This window comes from Odocoileus virginianus, chromosome 12 (assembly GCF_023699985.2).
Source record: "Odocoileus virginianus isolate 20LAN1187 ecotype Illinois chromosome 12, Ovbor_1.2, whole genome shotgun sequence".
NCBI classification, from domain to species: Eukaryota; Metazoa; Chordata; class Mammalia; order Artiodactyla; family Cervidae; genus Odocoileus; species Odocoileus virginianus.
In genome coordinates, this window is record NC_069685.1 from 7201140 (window position 1) to 7219098 (window position 17959).

Consider the following 17959-nt stretch of genomic DNA (forward strand, 5'->3'; position numbering starts at 1 on the left):
GGGCGAAAAGGGCAAGATAGTCAGTATTTTAGGTTTTGTGGGCCATAGGGTCTCCGACACAGCTACTTAACTCTGCTGTTATAGCACGCAAGAAGTCACAGATAATGTATAAAGAAGCGAGCATTGCTCTGTTCAGTAAAGCTTCATATGCAAACCCAGGCACAAGCTGGATGCAGCCTTCAGGCCACAGTCTTCCCTGCTGACCATTGGTCATCTGACTGTTCCCATGTCTCCTGAAGTAGTTATTTAAAACCACGTATCTTCTCACACATTTTTAAGTTGATGTCTAAAAATTTAAACATGATTATCATCACAAGTTTAAATAGTTGCAAAGGTTATGATTTTTGGCATAGTGTGTAAAATTTTAAGTACATCCAGCAGACACTAAATATCAAAGTCACTTGATAGTCAACCTTTTCTGTTTTTAAAAAATTCACTGGAAGAAATTTTTACCATTTGAACGTTTTTCTCATCTAGAATTTGTTCTTTCTTTCTGCTTTCCCTACACAATTTTATTTTAACTAGAAAATTGACTACCCCATTAAACAGTCTTCAGCAATAAAAATATGTATGTAAATATAAATGTTGAGAATCCCTGTAACTATTAGGCCCAGCTTAAAAAAATTAATCCTTATTGAGTTATTAAAATATTAATACCTATTTGTTAAAATTACAAATTATAAATTTTAATACTATTAAACATACACAACACATACTTATTGGAAATAGAAAATACAGCTTTAATGACTGGGAGTGTCTCCCTAAGTAGTTAATGTATTCATGGATAAACATTATTTGTTGTTGAAAGAGACAGAATTTGTCAACAGTTCTACCCTAGTTTTTTGGTTTTTATAGATGGACGCTCTCAAGAGTGTTACTCACATAAGATAGATGGGAAAGGAGAGAGTTTTGTTTTAACAATGTCATTTAAATCTTAAAACTCTTTCCGAGTTATGTGACAAAATTCATAGAATGATATATTATTAAGGATTACTTTTATGGTCTATCATTAAATAATCATTTTAACAATCTATCACTGAAACTTATTTTTAATGCTCTATCAATTGACAGCGTGATTAGAACCTCCTTCCATTTATTGAAAGCAATGAATTGGAAACCACCTGCCCTCAGAATGATGTGATACCTAGGCATTCACTTTCCAGCATCACATCAGTAGTTTGAATTGTCTCCTTATTTGGCTCTCAAGAGATTTTGTGCCCTGGAGTAAAACACCCTAGTGAGATTCTATCTAGGGGAAGAAGAGCGAGCAAAACGGGAGATAAGAAAGGAAAACTCACAGGAGAGTTCTCAGGCAAATCTGTTTCAAGCAAGAGAACGCATGAAAGTTGCGGAACCAGAAATTGATTCCCTTAAAACCATCTGTGCCTGTGTATCGCTTGGGAAATCTTATACCGACCCCCACCTCCCAAGGGTATACATGCTCCAGTTTGTAGACTGCTTATCTAGACAAATATACCTAATTTTCATCAAATAAAAATACTTTCAGTAAGGAATCTCGTGAGGTTTACTAGAGAAAACAATGAGATAAAGAAAAGGCAGTTGTAGGGTAGGTTATATAGACTAAATGGATGGATGGACGGATGGATTAGGGGTTGCAGTGTTAAATTATGAGTAATTATAAGTAATCAATTATTTGGAAAATAGTTCATCTGAATGCTGAAGGGGCATCAGCCTTTACCCATGATGAGTTTGTAGTCATTCAATTCAAAATTCTATACATGCCCGGGTCTGTCAAATTAGGTCCTCCCAGGAAATAATGCCAAAAAGACCAGTGAAAATTTATATATCATATAAGTTAAAGTCATATAAACACTAACAAAAATATGGTGTTTTTATAATTTTCATGTGGAGTGAAGAACTATAGTAACCAGTATAGAAAATACCATATATCTTGTTTTAAATTGCTAGGTTTCTTGAAATTAAAAGATTTAATTGTATCACACAGGTTCACTGCAGTGAGAGACTAATGTCTCTCCATGATACACTATGATACACAAAAGCTTTTTCACCTGCCAGAAACTTCCCTTTGTGTGGAAGGAGGGGGAAGATAATTCCTGACTAGAGGCCTACCCTTTTTACTTCTGGTGCCATTTCCTAGGCCATTAATCTCCCCAAAGTATACGAAGCCTATTAACAAACAGTTATCTAGTAATCTTACGTGGTTAGGTTGTACAGTCAGACACTAGCAGAATTTTGCAGGATTTCACGTGAATATGTTTGCTATGTTCTGTATGCCATGAGGGCAAGGGATATTTTATCCCTCTGTATCCCAGCAGAGGACTGGAAAGTATTTTGAACACTTTTTCTCTTCCATATTAGTTTCTGAGCCTTCTATTATTGAATTGGCAGTCTTAGCTTATTACATATAATGAATATAACATAGATATATATCTATTTAATTTTTATCAATCATGCATCTATAGTGTTTTTTTCCAATAAAAGCTGAAAGCTATGAAAGCTAATAATTAGATGAGACATTCATTTTGTTCTGACTTCTGGTATGATCAAGTTTTTTTTTTAGCAGTATAAGAACTATAATTTGTGTTGGAAAGTTGATAATGAAATAACTCCTAGATCACGAACAGCAGAGCTTTCTATTTGGTTGGCTTCATTAATGCCAGAGAAGGCACCTCCGTGAAAATTCCTTTGCTGATAATGACATGGTTGATAGTGGGTGTCTAGAGGATTATTACTCTTCGCACGCGTGTGACGTCGTGCTGTGTCCGACTTTGTGCCTGTGACAGACCCCATCTCAGGCGCGCTGCAGCAGCCTGAAAACATCCTGCCAGCCTGTCTTGTTTTGTTGTTTACAGAAGTAGCAAGAAAGTTGCAGTGTGCTGTGTTTTGACTTTTTCAATTACAAGTATCCTTAATAAATAGTCATCCCACTCCTTCCTTGCATGCAAGTGGGGCTGTGAACGGGGAAATGGGAGTTCACATCTGGTCAAATTAAAGACCTGTTAAAGTCAAACATGTACAAGATGCTCCAATATTTCAAATATATGACATTTAAATTCTAATATCTCTTCCTTGTGACAAAAAGTTAGAGGTAATAGATTGTCACAACATGAATCCATTCTCATGACAATAGATGTAATGAGATTGTCAGAAACACAAACCTAACTGTGATACAGTCTGGAGATTCTAATCTAGTTTGGTCCTGCCCAAGAGCTAGATAGCATGTTCTGAGAATTGTACACCACGTATTTTAAAATTGTAGTGTGTTATTGTTTCTTTCCTCTAGGCAGAATCTCTTACCGAGCTGTTGAAGTTGGCTGCCCTCATTCTTCCAACAATCGGATTCTGCTTTCCTGTGGCTTTTCAAATATTATTATATTTAAAATTAAAGATCAGATGTTCTTATCCTGGAATGTGTCGTCTCTCCTCCCTTGGCCCCAGCCCCCAGCATGACAAATTACGGGACTTCTTTGCGCATGTGGGTTTATAGGCTTTTTTTTTTCCCCCTCTGTTCTCATAGCCAGCAATACAGGAATGCACAGGAGGCAAATCACTGACCTCTTAGACCAAAGCATTCAAGTCCATTCCCAGTGTTTTGTCGTCACGTCGGACAACCGCTACATCCTCCTCTGTGGCTTCTGGGATAAGAGTTTCCGCGTCTATTCTACAGACACAGGTAACCGCATCATTTCTTCATCAGTGAGCTCAAGTTTACAACAAGTGGCAATAGAGGCTTGAAAGGCTTTCTCATCTCCCCTGTAAAAGTTACAGAAGTCTAAAATGTGTAAAATATAGTTTTCCCCTTCAAGTAATAATCTATTCTATAATCCATTAATAACTTAACTTCAGAATGTTTTTAAAGGGGCAGGTTTTGGTAGGTTTGTCTCCCAAGCTTCATACTTACAGGTGGATGATTTATTTTGAAAACATACCCTGGTGTGTAAATACCATATGTACATGTCCATGCATAATCACATGGCAGGTGCACATACTTATAGGTGTACTTCCCCACTTTAGTATTGTTTAAAGGTTATTTTTTCCCTGGAAATTCTAAGTGTGTTTCCTGCGAGTGGCTATCTTGCCTCCACCCAGTTCCACTGAATCTTGCTGAAAACTACATCATTGTGAAGGAAAGTAGCTGACTCCTTATTCATTTGCGTGCAACCCCCTAAGGAACTAACCAAACTCAAATCACTATTATTATAGGATATCCAGTCCAATGAATGGTTATATATTTTTACATATAGGCAATTGTGAACATTGAAAAATTTAATGGAGTCTCTTTAAAGTATTTTAGAAACTGTTAGAGAATGACATAAACTTATACTGAATATGTAGTTGTATATTTAAAATAATTAAAATTAGATAGTAATGCATTAGAACTTAAATACCATGGAGGTAGATAGTTAACTGAAACAAGGATCTACAAATAATTATATTGATTAAATATTCTGGGGATAGGAAATTTTTTAAATTGACGTTTCTAATTAATTAACTATTTTACAGCAAATCCTCTTTCAGTCATGTTAGTAATCTCTATACAATGTATGAGTCCATACTCCTACCTTAGTAAGTGTAGTAAATTAAAAAATTAATTCCTGGGTATTCAGGGAGTTTGTCCTAGCTACATTTTGATGACTGTATTATAACCTAGCAATGAGAGAGTAGGGGAAAATAGTTGAATATGTACTGTGTTTAGAATAAACCCTAGAAGTTGTTTTTAGACATGATCTCATTTAATTTTTGTTTTAGGGAATCAATGACCTAATATTTTTATAATTTACTTCTTTATTCTGGAGGTAGGTTCAGAAAGAAAATATCATTCAAGTCTTTCTGATTACTTGGGCTTTTACTATGACGTTGATTACTGTTGAACCTAAAACTCCTCTGAAATTCTTTAAAAATGCATTGGAGATTGACAAGTTTTCTTAAAATTATTTTTTATTATAGTAAATTTTCTCTAGCTAAATATTCAAGTTTAAATTTTAACCTTTTCTTTCACTATTATGGTAATGACAGCCCTAGTGTTATTTGACCTCCAACTATGCTCCCTTCTTCACAAACTTTCAGATTAAAATTGTTACATCCTATCACAAGGTTTTCTTAAACATTCTTTTAGATTCAGATTGTTTTTTATACATTGAAAATTATCTTTCAATATACGTACAGTAAAATTCCTTATTTTGGTTTTTAGTTCCATTAGTCTCAGGGCATTGTATCCCATTATGTAACCACCCTCATAGTTAAGATGCAGAGTAGCAGAAAATCTCCAGAAACCCCCTGGGTTGCCCCTTCATAGTCACTTTCTTCCCTCACCTCAGCCTCTTCAGAATTGCTGATATGCTCTTCATCTCTGCCTTTTCCGGAATGTCCTAAAATGGGATCATATATTATGTCAGTCTTTGGTTTCGACATTTGAGCCTTTCTGAGTTTGTTGACATTTCGTATCATCTTAAAGACACTGAATATTGATATTTGTAAATTAAAGCTAGCCTCTTTAACCTTTTACTTTAACCTTTGTAAAGTAAAAGCTAACCTTTAGGCTTCCCTTATAGCTCAGTTGGTCAAGAGTCTGCCTGCAATGCAAGAGACCCAGGTTTGATTCCTGGGTCAGGAAGATCTACTGGAGAAGGAAATAGCAACCCACTCCAGTGTTCTTGCCTAGAGAATTCCTGTCCTGGTAGGCTACACAGTCCATGGGGTTGCAAGAGTCGGACACGACTTAGCAACCAAACCATCACCACCAAAGCTAACTTCACTTTTATATAATACTCTTAATAAAATAATTTTTATAGTCACACAGTTCTCTTGAATTTATAAAATATCTTCATTCTCATACATGATATTGTGTCAGCCTCACGGTAATCTTAGGAGATCGAATGGTTGTCCTTAGGCCCGTTTTTTCGATGATGAAACAAAGGTTTGAAAAAGTTAAGTATCTTGTTGAAATTTGCATATGTAATGGTGCTAGACCTGGGCATTGGAGGTCTTCTGATCTCAGATGTGGCATCTTTGTGATTATTCCTTTTTATCTCATACAAGTGTTACCCATTTAAAATCTAGGTTCCTAGAATGTCTGGCATGTTACTTTAGACTTAATAAACTAGATGGCATTCCTTCCTCTCTTCCCAAAAACCTTCTACTTTATTGTTTTTTAAAATGTGCACAAGTGTGTGTACGTATAAAACACTTTCATAAGAAAGTAGTCTCATTTTAAACTTCATTTCAGTGGGACTGAGCACATATACCAAAAATATTTATACTTTCCAGTAAAGTTTTGAAAAAAATCTCATATGATCATTCTAATACCTTTCTTACTATCTTGAATACAAACTCTGATGCAAATTTTATTTAAAATTATTCAAATTTTAAATGTGTTAGTGTCTTCATCATGATAAGAATATTAAATGTTTTCTCCTAAGTTTAGCAGAGAAGTTTAACAAAAAAATTGTATGATCAATAATATATAATGGCAGAGCTATCACAAGTGTTGAATTCAATTATATTTTGGCACGTAAGCCAAAAAAAAAAAAAATCCTTCTCTTATTAGATTTGGTGGGGTGGGGAGGCGGGGGTAGAGAGAAACACGGTTGTAGCAGGAAATTCTTTAAACATAAATCATGTTTTCAAGACACAACCAGAGCAGCAGAGGCAACAATAAAACCTTCCCTCGGCAGTGGGAATTATTTTCAGGCCACATTTTAGATTCAGTGGTGCAGAGTCCTGAGCTTGAATTTTTTTTTTTTTTTATTTGTGGCACAGCTGTCAAATAAAACATTAACTGGAAAATTTGTTCTGTCAAAAAAAGGATATTCTAGTGCTTGTGGTAATATTTGATATTAGTGTGTGGAGAGGTGGACTGGTATTAAAGGAAACAAAAAATAAAGCTTGAGGAACACTTATGAGATTATCAGAAAATAATTTACCAAAAAGAACAGCAGGTATTTATATGGTGTGATTTATTTAGGAGGAGTGAACCTCCACCTCATAGCAATAACAAATATTGCTGAGGAACGCTGCTAGACAGGAAAAAGCAAACTGGAAAAAAAAAAAAATAATAATGTTTTCCAGAGTTGAGCCCAGAGTATAAATTGTGGAGAATGAAGTTAATTTGTATTAAAACATGAAACTCTTTAGATGTAGACGCTTACCCGTCACCCCCTCGTCTCAGTCTTCCCTGATGCCCAGCCTGATTTGTTCTCTCCTGTTTTCCCACTGCCCCCTCTCTCCTCTCTCCTCGTGGTTGACACTAGTCGCAGTTACACGTCTGTTTTTGTTTGTTTCTCTGTCTACCACTATATACAAGTAAGAAGATCTAATGCTCGGCACTTGGTAGGTGCTCAGTAAATGTTGGTTGAATGAAAAATATTTGTGATGACTTTTAGGGGCAAAAATTAAAACACTGGGAAATTTTAATTAAAAAAGAAACCACAGTCCGAATATACATTTTCCTAACACAGACATTGTAGACATAGAATGATGACTTCATTAATGAGAAGTAACAAATTATTATGTGTCGTGAGAAATTCTGACAGTCTTTTTCATCCATCCCACTTTTACAGCTAAAAGTTTCCACTTTGTTCTCACTAGCTAGAAACTAAGCAGGTTACCAAGCAGATAGTTGCTCTTTCGCAGGCCTCCTGGTGTACGTGCTGGAGCATTTGCGTTTTCTGTTTATGCCACAGACCTCACATACCCAGATGTATTACTTTGCTCATCTTCACTTCTACAGCCCACTGAATTGATGGTTGTCAAATCTTAAATAAGTCTACTCTAAATAACCTATTTACATCACTTGTATAGTTGACATGCTCTCAGCATTTGGTATAGGCTGAGGCAGAAGTCACTGTACATGCTCGTGATCAAAAACATAATCACATTACGGGGTGGTCAGTATTTTCAGTAGTTAAAACTCATGATTTAGCTTTCACTTTTCTAATTAGTACTTCTTCCCTGACGGCTCAGATGGTAAAGAGTCTGCCTGGAATGCAGAAGACAGAGGTTTGATCCCTGGGTCGGGAAGATTCTTGTCTGGAGAATCCCGTGCACAGGTTAGCCCTGTGGGCTACAGTCCATGGGGTTACAGAATCTGACACGTCCGAGCGACTGTCACTTTCTAATTTGAAGGAAGAGTGCATTCAGCTACCTCCTGTCTCATCCTTAGTTAGGTCTTCCCTCTAACCTAACTCCAGCCATTTTGCCACTAACCCTCTCTACTTTGTCCTTCATATAAATTGGAAATGATAAAAAATTATTATATTTTTAATATTTAATTTTCTTTTTCTTTTCCATTTTTTAATTCTAGAAAGTCTTGAGTTCTTATATTCTTTATTGATAAAGTTAATTTTTAAAATGAAATGTTCTGGTGTTAATTTAAAAGGTTGGAAAAATTCAGAAGTGAACATTTTTAACATTTTATTAGTTAAAATACCTGCTTTGGCTAAAGTCTTTTTCCATAGGAGACAGAAGTGTACTTTATCAATTTTGCAGTTTGAGATTGATATGAATCTGGTCTTAAGTTAGTATCAGAAGAACACTATGTACAAGGGAAAACACTGTAATTGACTTCCCATCTGATGTGGATGAGGCAGTATTTTATTTCTAAATTTGCAGACTTTATAATATGCTTTGGGCTTATTTAAATCGATAATATAAAAAATTTAGTGGAAATACTTTGTTAAATTTATTATCTTGAAAAATTAAATACATGTAGATACCAATACTTAGTTGAGACCTCAAGCTTTTGATAGGCTATGATCTGTTCCAAGTTAAACATATAAACTTTCTAGGCATACTAATTTTTTTCCAGCTTAATAGTTTTTATCTTGAATTGTATTTTTTATGACCCCACCGAAATGCTTATTTGAAAAAGGAAAAGCATTCATGCTGAGTATTAAAGGTAGACATCCTATGACATTAATTTGTAGATTCTGCAGACATTTCAGAGAGAAATGTTAGCTAGAAGCTGGTCGGGGTAGAGTAGAAGAGCTGCTATAGCTGTTTAATTCTTTAGACAATTTGTATGAATTACAAACACCGTATCTGATTAAAGGAAAAATCCAAAAGGTGGGGCCTTTACTTTTTTTCTGACGCTGTTATGTGAGCAGTTCATCCTATGCTTGACATCCCAGATATATGGTACGTTTACTGGGCCCCCCTCCCCAGTCATTACTGGTAAACTGTCATCTTAATTTCCCTTCTCCTCAGGAGTTTTCCTCATTCAGACAATTAAAGAAAGAATCACTAGCTCAAATTGCAGTCACAATATATTAGTCCTTTTATCAAAATTTAGCTCATGTAATCCTGATTTGAAAAACAGAAACTCTGGGATGTGGTTTTATACTGTCTTTGTGTAGATCACTTCAGAGAAGAGAAAAAGAAATAAATTGCCTTTCCTGCTTCAGAGATAGGTTTGCATTAGTGAGGTCTGAGTGATAGAGTGCTTACAGAAAGGCAACTAAGTTTTGCTTTGTTTTGAATCATTTCGAGTAACTTAATAAATTACTGAAATGGTTCCAAATAAGGGTTCTCCTGAGTCTGCTTTAATCAGTAGACATAATTCATTTGTAATTCCTAGGAGCTATGTATAAATAATATTATTAGTTGAAATAGTTTTAACATATGTCTTTCAAAAATGTTACTATCACTGTTCAATTGATTGTTTTTGTTGTTGTTAATTATTCAAAGAAAACTTTTAGGTTGAACCAGATTGAATTTTATTATAAAATCTGAATTATCAGAATATGAGTTAATACAACTTCATTATCTTCTTACAAGTTAAACAATCACTGGAAATTTTTTCAATTTTTAAAATAGCAAACAAAACTTGTTTTGTATTTCAGGAAAATTGATCCAAGTGGTGTTTGGCCATTGGGATGTCGTCACTTGCCTCACTCGTTCGGAGTCGTATATCGGGGGAAATTGCTACATTCTGTCAGGGTCACGTGACGCAACCCTTCTGCTCTGGTACTGGAATGGAAAAAGCAGTGGTATTGGAGATAACCCGGGCAGTAAGTACAATTTATGACTAAACTTTTACAAGTGATGTATAATAACATTTTGTAGTGAAGTTTTACCCATTTCATCATGGTGAAAGTGAAACTGAAGTATCAAGTAATTTTAATTTCTTAGTTATAATTTAAGAAAGCTCTAGATAACCTTGTTATTAACACTTGGTGACCAGTGGTAATTCAAATTCAAGGATGAAATCTCATTTTCATGTGTTTGGATATTATCTGAAAATGCTAGTTCTTCATTGGAAATGGCTGTCATCACAAACAATAAGATATAATGTAAAAGAGCAGTCACATATTGTTTATTGAATTCCTATTTTAAAGAGCAAAAAAATCATAATTTCATGGAAACAAACCAGTCTTTAGAAAAAATATGCTTTCATTTACATATTAAAAGATAAAACAGGTCATAAAAGGCCAATATGGAATATTCAAATTGGCTGTTGGTTTTTCAAATGGGAAATGAAAATGTTCACCAACAGCCTTAAACATCTTTATGAAACTATGCTGAAGGCAGTAAAACAAAAAATGTGTAACCATTTAAAATTGTAATTCACAGAAGGCAAAAAAGGAAGCAGCTACCATTAAAACCAATCGCACACAGCTGCAGAAAAGAAATGGCTTTAGAAAAACACATTAAGAAGTAGGAAAAAACAATTAAAGGGACCACCTGAAAAATGAGAATTTAATTAAAATGATTATGACAGCACTGAAGAGATCCTGCAAGAATAACATTATATTTTTTATTTCATAGGTAGAGCATTTTAACTGCTCTTAAATATTTACAGTTTCTTAATTTAAAGCAAGTTGCAATTTATTTGGCTAAGGAAGGATCACATTGTTGCTGATTACCTGAATACTAATGGTACTTACTTCTGTCACGCAGTCCCAAATTATAAAACAGCCTGATTATGTTTAAGTCCATCGTATTTTGAATTGACTTATTAAAGCTGTGCTTATTAAATGTATATTATTTGTGTGAAAGTGAAACCTTTTAAAAAAATTTACCCAGGAGCCAAGTACAGTTTTAAAAGAAGTATATGCATAGTATTTTTACCAACACTGTTTCTGCTTTGTATGTATTATGTTTGGTGTGATGGTGAATCAAAGTTTTTATTTTATGAACCTCTAATATGTATTTCTTATTTTAATCAAAACATGGATAATTCTCTACACAAATTAAACGTGAAAAGTAACTTTAAGGCTTTGATGTTCTGGGTAATAGTAGTCAGAGCAGACCTTAGTGTGTGTGCTTATATACGGAGGTTAGTGTGTACATGTGTGTATTTCACATATTTACACATCTCTGTTTTATATGTAATTAAAGTAATAATTTTAAATTTGTAAACTTCAGGGAATTTTGTTTTTCACATTCTTTTGAGAAGTACTTCATATTCTTTCCTTTATGGAGCCTTATATTCTGTTCATCCTCCTTTCTTGCCTTTTAAGATGAGCAACTACTTTCAATTTCCTTTTCCCTGTTTCTGTAAACTCAGTTGAGATTCACTAAACTGTCTCAGACAAACTTAGATTTGACATAGACAATAAGCATACCATTTTGTTATTTATGTGAAAATATTTAGGAAGAACTTAGCTTTAAAATAGTGTGAGATGTTTCATGCACACATAGCAATCCAAATGAAAAAAAATTTTGTTCTTTCTTTTTTAACTTCCTTGACCTAACCATGTTCTCTCTGTCATTACTAATGGGTATTTTGAAAAGTAGCTAAAGGCTTTCTAGCTGCACTTAATGTGTAATTGTTGTTACATTTCAGAAATTTAAGTGTATTTTAAAACAAGTGTAATTTATAAATATTCAGCTTTTCTAGAAGGGATAAATATATATATTTAAATACCTTGTAAATCAACCTAAAAATGATTTTTTATGTGCATGACATTATAGAAATGAATCGAGTAGGACTGACCCAGTCCTGGAGTTTAGAGTTAGACAAAGCTAAGTTCTACGCTTTGCTGTGCTGTCTTGTCTGTGAAATGAAAGCAACGCTAGTAACTGACTTAAGGTGCTATCAGAAGCACAGAATGCTCAGAGCAGATAAATCACCCCACGAACACCATCTTGCTGGTATTAGAGTATATATTATAATGTTATATTTTTCATAAAGCACTTCATCTGTACCCTCTCGTCTGCAGTATGGTGGACATTTAACTCCTAGTAATGCTGCTAATGAAAGGAAAAAAAAATAAAAGAATAACTTAACAGCACATCTAATAAAAATTTTAGAAAATTGTAATGACTCTTGATAAATTAAATTACATTTCTCACAGTGAACCTCATCCTTTTGGGTCCTTTTGTAATGTCTGATGTCCCAATTGAATTTTGCTTTAACTTTGAAGAATGAATCTGGGAAAAAGACAAATAGGCACTTTTTCATATAATGAGAATTTCCACACATTAGAATGGAAAAATGAATAAATCAGTGTAAGCTTTTCAAATGAAAATGACAAACAAAAAACAAAGACATTTGTACTGCGTGTGAACGGTTTTAAGCATTCATGCAAGCTGGTTCAGAATTTTTAAGCCTGTGGCTCATTGATGGCTCCACAATGCAGCCGCTGAAGTCAGAGATTTTCAGATGAAGAATTTTAGATTATGCTTACTTCTGTGTTGTATCTCTTGGATGAAATGTAATTGATGTTTAAGAAATAGCCAGGCTTTTATATACAAAACTCCAACATGGCCTGTAAATACATACAGGGCCTCAACTTAAAGTTTTGAATTTAGACTTTTCTCTTGCTTGGAAAGAAAATGGGTAATTAAAAAAAAAAAAAAACTAGACTATTGCCTTTCCTGCATTTTATAGGTCTCATCCAACCATATAACTTATTTATTTCAAAAATCATAAGAATAAGCTAGTAGTTTTACTTGCTAGTGTCATAAGCCTATGGCATTACCTACAAATCTAATGTTAGTGCTGTATGTAAAGTTTATAGCTTTATTAGTTTTTTTTTTAAATCTTGTTATCCAGTGTTAATAAGCACATTGCTCAGGCAAAATCATGCTAATTCAAACTGGATAAAACCTGTATATAGTATAGCATGAGGCTTTTAAAAGGATGCACATGTTTCATGAAATCTGACTAGGTTATACAGCAAAAGCCTTGTTTTCCTGTATGACAGATAGTTTTTCTTTTTTTTTTTTTTTTTAGTTTTTCATTTTTGACTCTATTGTCTTGTGATAGTTATCTCCTGTGGAATGCAGTTTTCTTAATGAGAAGAAAAATTAAGATAGGATTCCATTTAGTTGTGGATTTTTTAAATAAAATTAACCAAGAACATTTCAAAGAAAGACGTTTTCTGCATGAAAGCATATCTCTCTCTGCCCTCGTACCCTTTGTGTTTAAAACTGGATTTTGTCCACCAAAATGCTTTCCTGGAATACTCATTTTTCCTTCACAATAATGCTATCCAGACTGTACATTTCCAAATTTTGAAGCAAACGTGCCCTGATGCATTCAATTGACATTTAAATACTTTAAACTTTAAAATGATCTTGTGATCAAAATGAAAATTCACAGAAGAGTTATTCACTGTTTTTGTATTGTATTAGATCATAAACTTAAAATCATATCCTCATTAAGCATCTAAACATGAGTGCTTATTAAGCATTTTTAGGTATCTGAGTAATTTTTTTTTTAAGTCACCGTTGAATAGCTTTAGAAACAAGCAGTCTCTGACTATGAGGTGTTGCATAGACGGTGTGCATAGTATTTCAGTAAAGTAGTTTTCCATTCTCACATTCTGTTTTTGATTTGATTGAAGGGTGGCATTTTTTTCTTCTTTGCAATCAGACATGCTAATCTATATCAGCTTTCTCCTTTATAGGAATGGCGTCTGCTGGGGAAAAAACAAAGTTTTTTTCATAACAAGATTCTGTTAAGAATATTTCAGCACCATTAATTAGAAAGAAGGTTTTATTAAGCATAAGGCTAGCGCTAACAGACCACAGAGCTGTTTTTTAAAGTACTGTATGCTGTGGCTGCCCTGCTTTTCTCTGTCTAAAACTTCATTTTGTTCCACTCTCATCAATCACTTAAGTCATTACCGTAAATCCTACTGTTGTTAATTTTACTAGTATCACCCTAATGAGACATCCCTGCTATAATTAAAAATGAATTCTAACTTTAAGGCATTCTAAATTTTTTTTTTAATGAATTTAGAATGATCTTGCCATGTAACCATAAATACCACTGTTATACGTAGACTACTCATCAAGTCTTTAAGAAAAGTGGTATCACAATATGTCCAGGTGTGACTTATTTACTGGTTGTCTCTGTGTGCATGTGCTTATGCATATGTATATTTTTGCACACATATTTAGGAATTATGTTCTTTTTATAATAAAGCCTACTATGCTTTACCGAAGCTACCGATAAATCCTTATTCTTTGTCTTGCCAGAGTATAGGTGGATGTGACACAAGAAGTCGGTGTCCTAGAGCGCCATCTGCTGGGCACATTGGGGGACTTGCTAGCGCTGAAAACCAGTGCCTGTTAAAACAGGTGTACTGGTGTAGTGTTTATGGTTCACAAATGTCAAGATATGTACATCTGGGTTGAACTGTATGAGTTTGTAAAAGAAATAACATTCTTTCTTCTTTCGCCCTGCACTAACCTGGATTTGGACTGTTTTCATCAATATTTTGTTTAAGGAAAAAATAAGCACGATACATACCTAATGAAGCAAAGCCTGACAGTCTGTGATGAGAAGGACTCTTGTCTTATTAATCACAGGTCTTCAGTAAGCTGCAGTTGGAGGAAACCGTCTCCTCCAAGCTGGATGATATTTTCACTGTAGTTTCCTTTTGTTCACCACTACTATGAAAGCAGAGTTTGAAATGGCTTTTTTTTAATATCTGGGATATGACTCAACCTGATTCTTTGATTAGAACATGGCTTCTTCCATACATATCTCATCAAGAACATTCCTTGTGGTTTGCGCTATTGCACTAACACTAAGATTGCCCTGTATTTTCCATTTTTCCTTGAAGAATTCATCAAACGTGGTTTGGAGCAATATGTTGGCAGTGTTCAAGTTCAGGTGACATTAAAACTATGTCTATGAAATTCTCCAGAAGGGCCAGGATGTTTGGTGCCCCATGATGTAATGCAGGCCCTCCCATTCCAGCAAAACAACTCTGTATTTACTGCTTGTAACTAATAGTAGATGTGGTAAAAGGAATTATATTCATATGGCAAATGAATACAGCTTAATGTGCACCATATGCAGAGTGGTGGGGTGATGTGCCAATATATCACATTTATTTACCTTGTTTAGTTGCAGAAAAAAATGACTATACCATTCAACCCATAGGTTCTTGCCATATAAATATGAAAACAGAAGAACAGATGATTTATGCCCTCAAATTGGGACTGGGTATCTTCATATGAACACTTTAATAGTGCGACACCAAAGAAAATTGTCTAATACTTTATGCTCAGATAGGAAATTTAATTTCAAACAATGGCGGGAATTACCATTAGTTAGAAGCTACAAATTCTCTATAGTCAATGAAGTGTAGGCTCTCAAAGAAAACTGTAAATGTGTCTTCTTTCATTTAACTGAGGCTGAATGTACTCTGAAATTTCAAGCTACTTCCTCCCCTCTCTTCCTTTTTTAAGCCTAAAATCAGGAGTCTTCTGCTTTTAGAATGTTGTACGGGGGATGTATATTATTGTAAAACTATTAAGGATATGGTTAATGAAGACCTCCTGGAACAACATATTAGATTGACTTTCAAAGAGTTTTCTTTAGAGAAGTTATATGACATCTTTGTACATAAGTACCTTACATTGTGCTTCAGACAGTCCTGGGAATTCATGAACAGAGACCCATTTTTATATGAAATTAGGTAGTATATGTCCCTGATGATTTCTCTTGCAGTTGCCCTGTTTTTAAAAGTAATTTTTTTCACATTCAAATGGGTTTGGTCAAACTTTGTATTTTGGATTTGGTTTTTGTTTTGTTGCTTTTATTTATTATTAAATTTATTTATTTTTAATTGAAGGATAATTGCTTTACAATATGATATTAGTTCCTGCCATACATCAACATGAATCAGCCATAGATATATATATGTCCCCTCCGTCTTGAACCTCGCTTCTACCGCCCACCCCTTCCCACTCCCTCTGGATTGTTACAGAACCCTGGTTTGAGCTCCCTGAGTCACAGAGCAAATTAGACAGGGAAAAAATCCTTAGAATTCTTTCTGCCTCTCATGGCTCAGGTCTTCATGACTCTTGAGCTTTTTAGCTTTTATTCTCACAGCTTATAACTTTCTACAGCTGAGAGAATGCTTTATATTTCTTTAGGGTGAGCAGGGTCAGGAAGTTTCTTTTTTTTTTTAATTGAGTTATAGTTGGCATCTAACATTATATGGGTTTCAGATGTACAACATCATGATTTGGCATGTGTATAATTGCAAAGGATCACCACAGTGTCTAAATAACATCCATTACCACACAGTCACACTGGTTTTTTTTCCGACATGAGAACTTTTAAGATCTACTCTCAGCAGCTTTCAAATCTATGATACAGCATTATTAGATAAGCTTCCCAGGTGGCTCGGTGGAAAGAAGGCGCCTGCCAATGCAGGAGTCAGAGGAGACGTGAGTTCCATCCCTGGGTTGGGACGATCCCCTGTAGGAGGAAATGGCCATCTATTCTAGAATTCTTGCTTGAAAAGTCCCACAGACACAGGAGCCTAGCAGGCTACAGTCCCTCGGGTCAAAAAGAGTTGGACACAACTGAGTGACTGAGCATGATTATTGACTATAGTCACCATACTCCACGTTAAATTCCCAAGACGTACTCACTTTATAAGTGAGTTTGTACCTTTAGACCACTGTTGCCCATTTTGCCCACTCTCCACCTTTGGCAACCACCTCTGGCAGTCTATTCTCTGTATCTTTGAAGTTAGTGTTTTTGTTTTTGTTTTTTTTAATTCTACACATGAATGAGATCATAAAATATTTGTCTTTGTCTGACTTACTTTACTTATCACAATGCCCTTACAGTCTATCCATATTGCCACAAGTGGCAGGCTTTACTTATTTTTTATGACTGATGTTCCAGCGTGTGTGTGTGTGTAGCATTTCGTCTATCCATTCATCCACCAGTGGTTGCTTAGGCTGTTTCCATGTCTTGGCCATTGTGAATAATGTTGCAGTAAACATGGGGTGCAAATATCTTCTCGAATTAGTTTTCATTTACACCTAGAAGTGAACTTGCTGGATCACATGGTAGTTATAGTTTTAACTTTTTGAGGAACCTGCATACTGTGTTCTATAGTGTTTGCACCAATTTACATTCCTACCAGCGGTGCACCAGGATTCCCCTTGCTTCACTTTCTTTTCAAAACTTGTTATTTCTTGTCCTTTTCATAAAGCTAGTCTAGCAGATGTGAGGGTATCTCATTGTGGTTTGCATTTCCCTGGTGATAAGTGGTGTTGGGTTACCTTTTTCTGTACTTCTTAGCCATCTGTATGTATTCTTTGTAAAAAAAAGAAAATATCTATTCAGATCCTCTGTCCGTTTTTAAGTTAGATTGTTCTCTGGATATTGGGTTATGTGAATTCTTTACATGTTTTGGATATTAACCCTTTTTCAGGTATTATGATCTGTAAATATTTTCCCCCATTCAATCTGTTGCCTTTTCATTTGGTTGATGGTTTCCTTTGCTGTCCAAAGGTTTTTAGCTTGATGTAATCTCACTTGTTTATTTTTTGCTTTTGTTGTCTTTGCTTTTGGTGTCAAATCCAGGTGTTTCAAATTGCTAAAGATGTGAAAATCCTCTATACTTTTCACTAATGCCTTAGTTATGTATCTTTAACAAATATTAAAAATGTTAAGGAGGATAAATTACAAAAAATTTTATGTGACTTGGATATTTAGGATCGATAGATAAAAGTAGTTATCCTTTTTCATTTTCGTATTTATAAGAATCATAAT

At 34.6% G+C, this 17959-nt stretch overlaps 1 protein-coding gene across 5 annotated transcripts in view; it reads left to right on the forward strand.

Annotated features, from left to right (window-relative positions):
• Positions 1-17959, forward strand: part of LRBA (LPS responsive beige-like anchor protein) — a 720084-nt gene that overhangs the window by 679013 nt on the left and 23112 nt on the right. For all 5 annotated transcript variants that reach the window (XM_070474768.1, XM_070474770.1, XM_070474771.1 and 2 more), the window contains exons 52-53: positions 3500-3655; positions 9822-9989. In XM_070474768.1, coding sequence (XP_070330869.1) covers positions 3500-3655; positions 9822-9989 — 324 coding nt within the window. The remainder of the gene's footprint in view (positions 1-3499; positions 3656-9821; positions 9990-17959) is intronic.